General features: G+C 39.3%; 1 protein-coding gene across 1 annotated transcript; it reads right to left on the reverse strand.

Annotated features, from left to right (window-relative positions):
* Positions 1-10: 10 nt before the first annotated feature.
* On the reverse strand, positions 11-1,506 carry LOC116380817 (calcitonin receptor-like). Its single transcript, XM_031842662.1, has 5 exons — positions 1,474-1,506; positions 1,238-1,350; positions 641-710; positions 410-520; positions 11-199 (listed from the first exon to the last, which is right to left on the reverse strand). The coding sequence occupies exons 3-5, from the start codon at positions 702-704 to the stop codon at positions 60-62; spliced, it is 315 nt and encodes a 104-aa protein (XP_031698522.1). The 5' UTR covers positions 705-710; positions 1,238-1,350; positions 1,474-1,506; the 3' UTR covers positions 11-59.
* Between the last annotated feature and the right edge of the window lie 6 nt (positions 1,507-1,512).

A 1,512-nucleotide genomic window follows, 5' to 3' on the forward strand; every position in this document is an offset into this window, starting at 1 on the left:
TTGTTATTAAGCTTAATTACCGAGAATCATAATCTGTACAATAAATCCTGGATGCATAGTTAATACAGTACATCAGGATACATTACCTTCAACCTCTCCTTATTGTTGACAGCACAGAGTGTATAATTAGTCCAAGTCGTGTTGCTCTCTGGAAGGTGAAACCACTGCCCGTCTTCTCCACAGTACTTAGTGGCCTTTTCTAAAAAAGAACAAATATGTGATGAATTATACTGTATGTTACAAATTCTCTACATTCAGTCTATAAATCTGTGCAGCTGTGTTCCAATTAGATTCACAAATCAATCCTCACAGCAACTTTATAGTCAATCTTCTCCAAATACAGGACAATAAGGTCAGAAGAGATTAACAAGATATCAGACGACCTTTAAAACAAAAGCAAAATTCTCACCTGTGGGTTCAAAGTCAAGAAGATAATCTGGACAGTTTTGGGAGGCGAAGGTTCCCGCTGGAGTGTCGTCCCAGCACAACCAGCCATCCCAGTTACGACTGCAGTGCTGCCCTGCAACGTCAACGAAGCCAAAAAAACATGATGACAAATGTTTACCGGTCTCTTGGTCGCACCATCATGCCCCCTCTCAGATTAACACAGTACAGTAGTTTAAGTAGACGGTATCAGTACCTGATTTGTTAAAAGGTGGGTCTCGAATTAATTTCTGGTGGCACGTGTATACATTCTCACGCATTTGTTTCTGCAACAAACAAAAAAATGTATAGACAAAATGAGAATTTACCAAAAGTGTGACTCAATTCCTGATCCACAATAATCCCTTGTGGCCAGAGCTGCGGGTCAAACTGTTTAGGCAAATTAAACTACAATAATTGTTTAGATGCTGGGAGCTTTGGTGGAAAGCTAATTTTTCACAATTAGTATGCCACCTTATGTAGCTGCACCTTCAATTTAGACTAATTCGTACAATTTTGTATCCTAACACTACTTTGTACCGTTATAATGGATCAAAAGTTACTGCTCCCATTACATGCCTTGAGTATAAACCTTGACATCACTTGTATCTCTATTGTGTTTTTACTGTACTACTGCTGTGTGTGTGGCTGACCCCCTGAAATCCCAAAGCTAATAATTATCCTGCATATGTTCTGAGCATTGGAAACCATGTACCAGTGTCACCACGTGTCTTGAACTTTCAGTATTGAACCTATATGCATATCTGTATATTAAATATACGATGTAAAGTTTATTTCATCAACAATACTTTACCGTCAGTCTCTTCTCATGGGTGGTTTCGCACAGTGTATAGTTGGTCCAAATCCTATTGGACTCTGGGTGGTGAAACCACTCACCATCTTCTTTACAGTACTTGGTCGCCTTTTCTGTAAAGAGCAATTATGTGATTAAGTCCAGTTACTTTAAATGCAATCAACAGAGGATTAAAAGTGAATGTGAGGGTTGACAAGATATCAGCGGAGCAACAACCACTTTGTCTCTCTGCTCACCTGTCGGGTCAAAGTCGACAAAATAATTGGGGCAGTTTT

This window comes from Anarrhichthys ocellatus, unplaced genomic scaffold, assembly GCF_004355925.1.
Source record: "Anarrhichthys ocellatus isolate YVR2014 unplaced genomic scaffold, GSC_Weel_1.0 scaffold9015, whole genome shotgun sequence".
NCBI lineage: Eukaryota > Metazoa > Chordata > Actinopteri > Perciformes > Anarhichadidae > Anarrhichthys > Anarrhichthys ocellatus.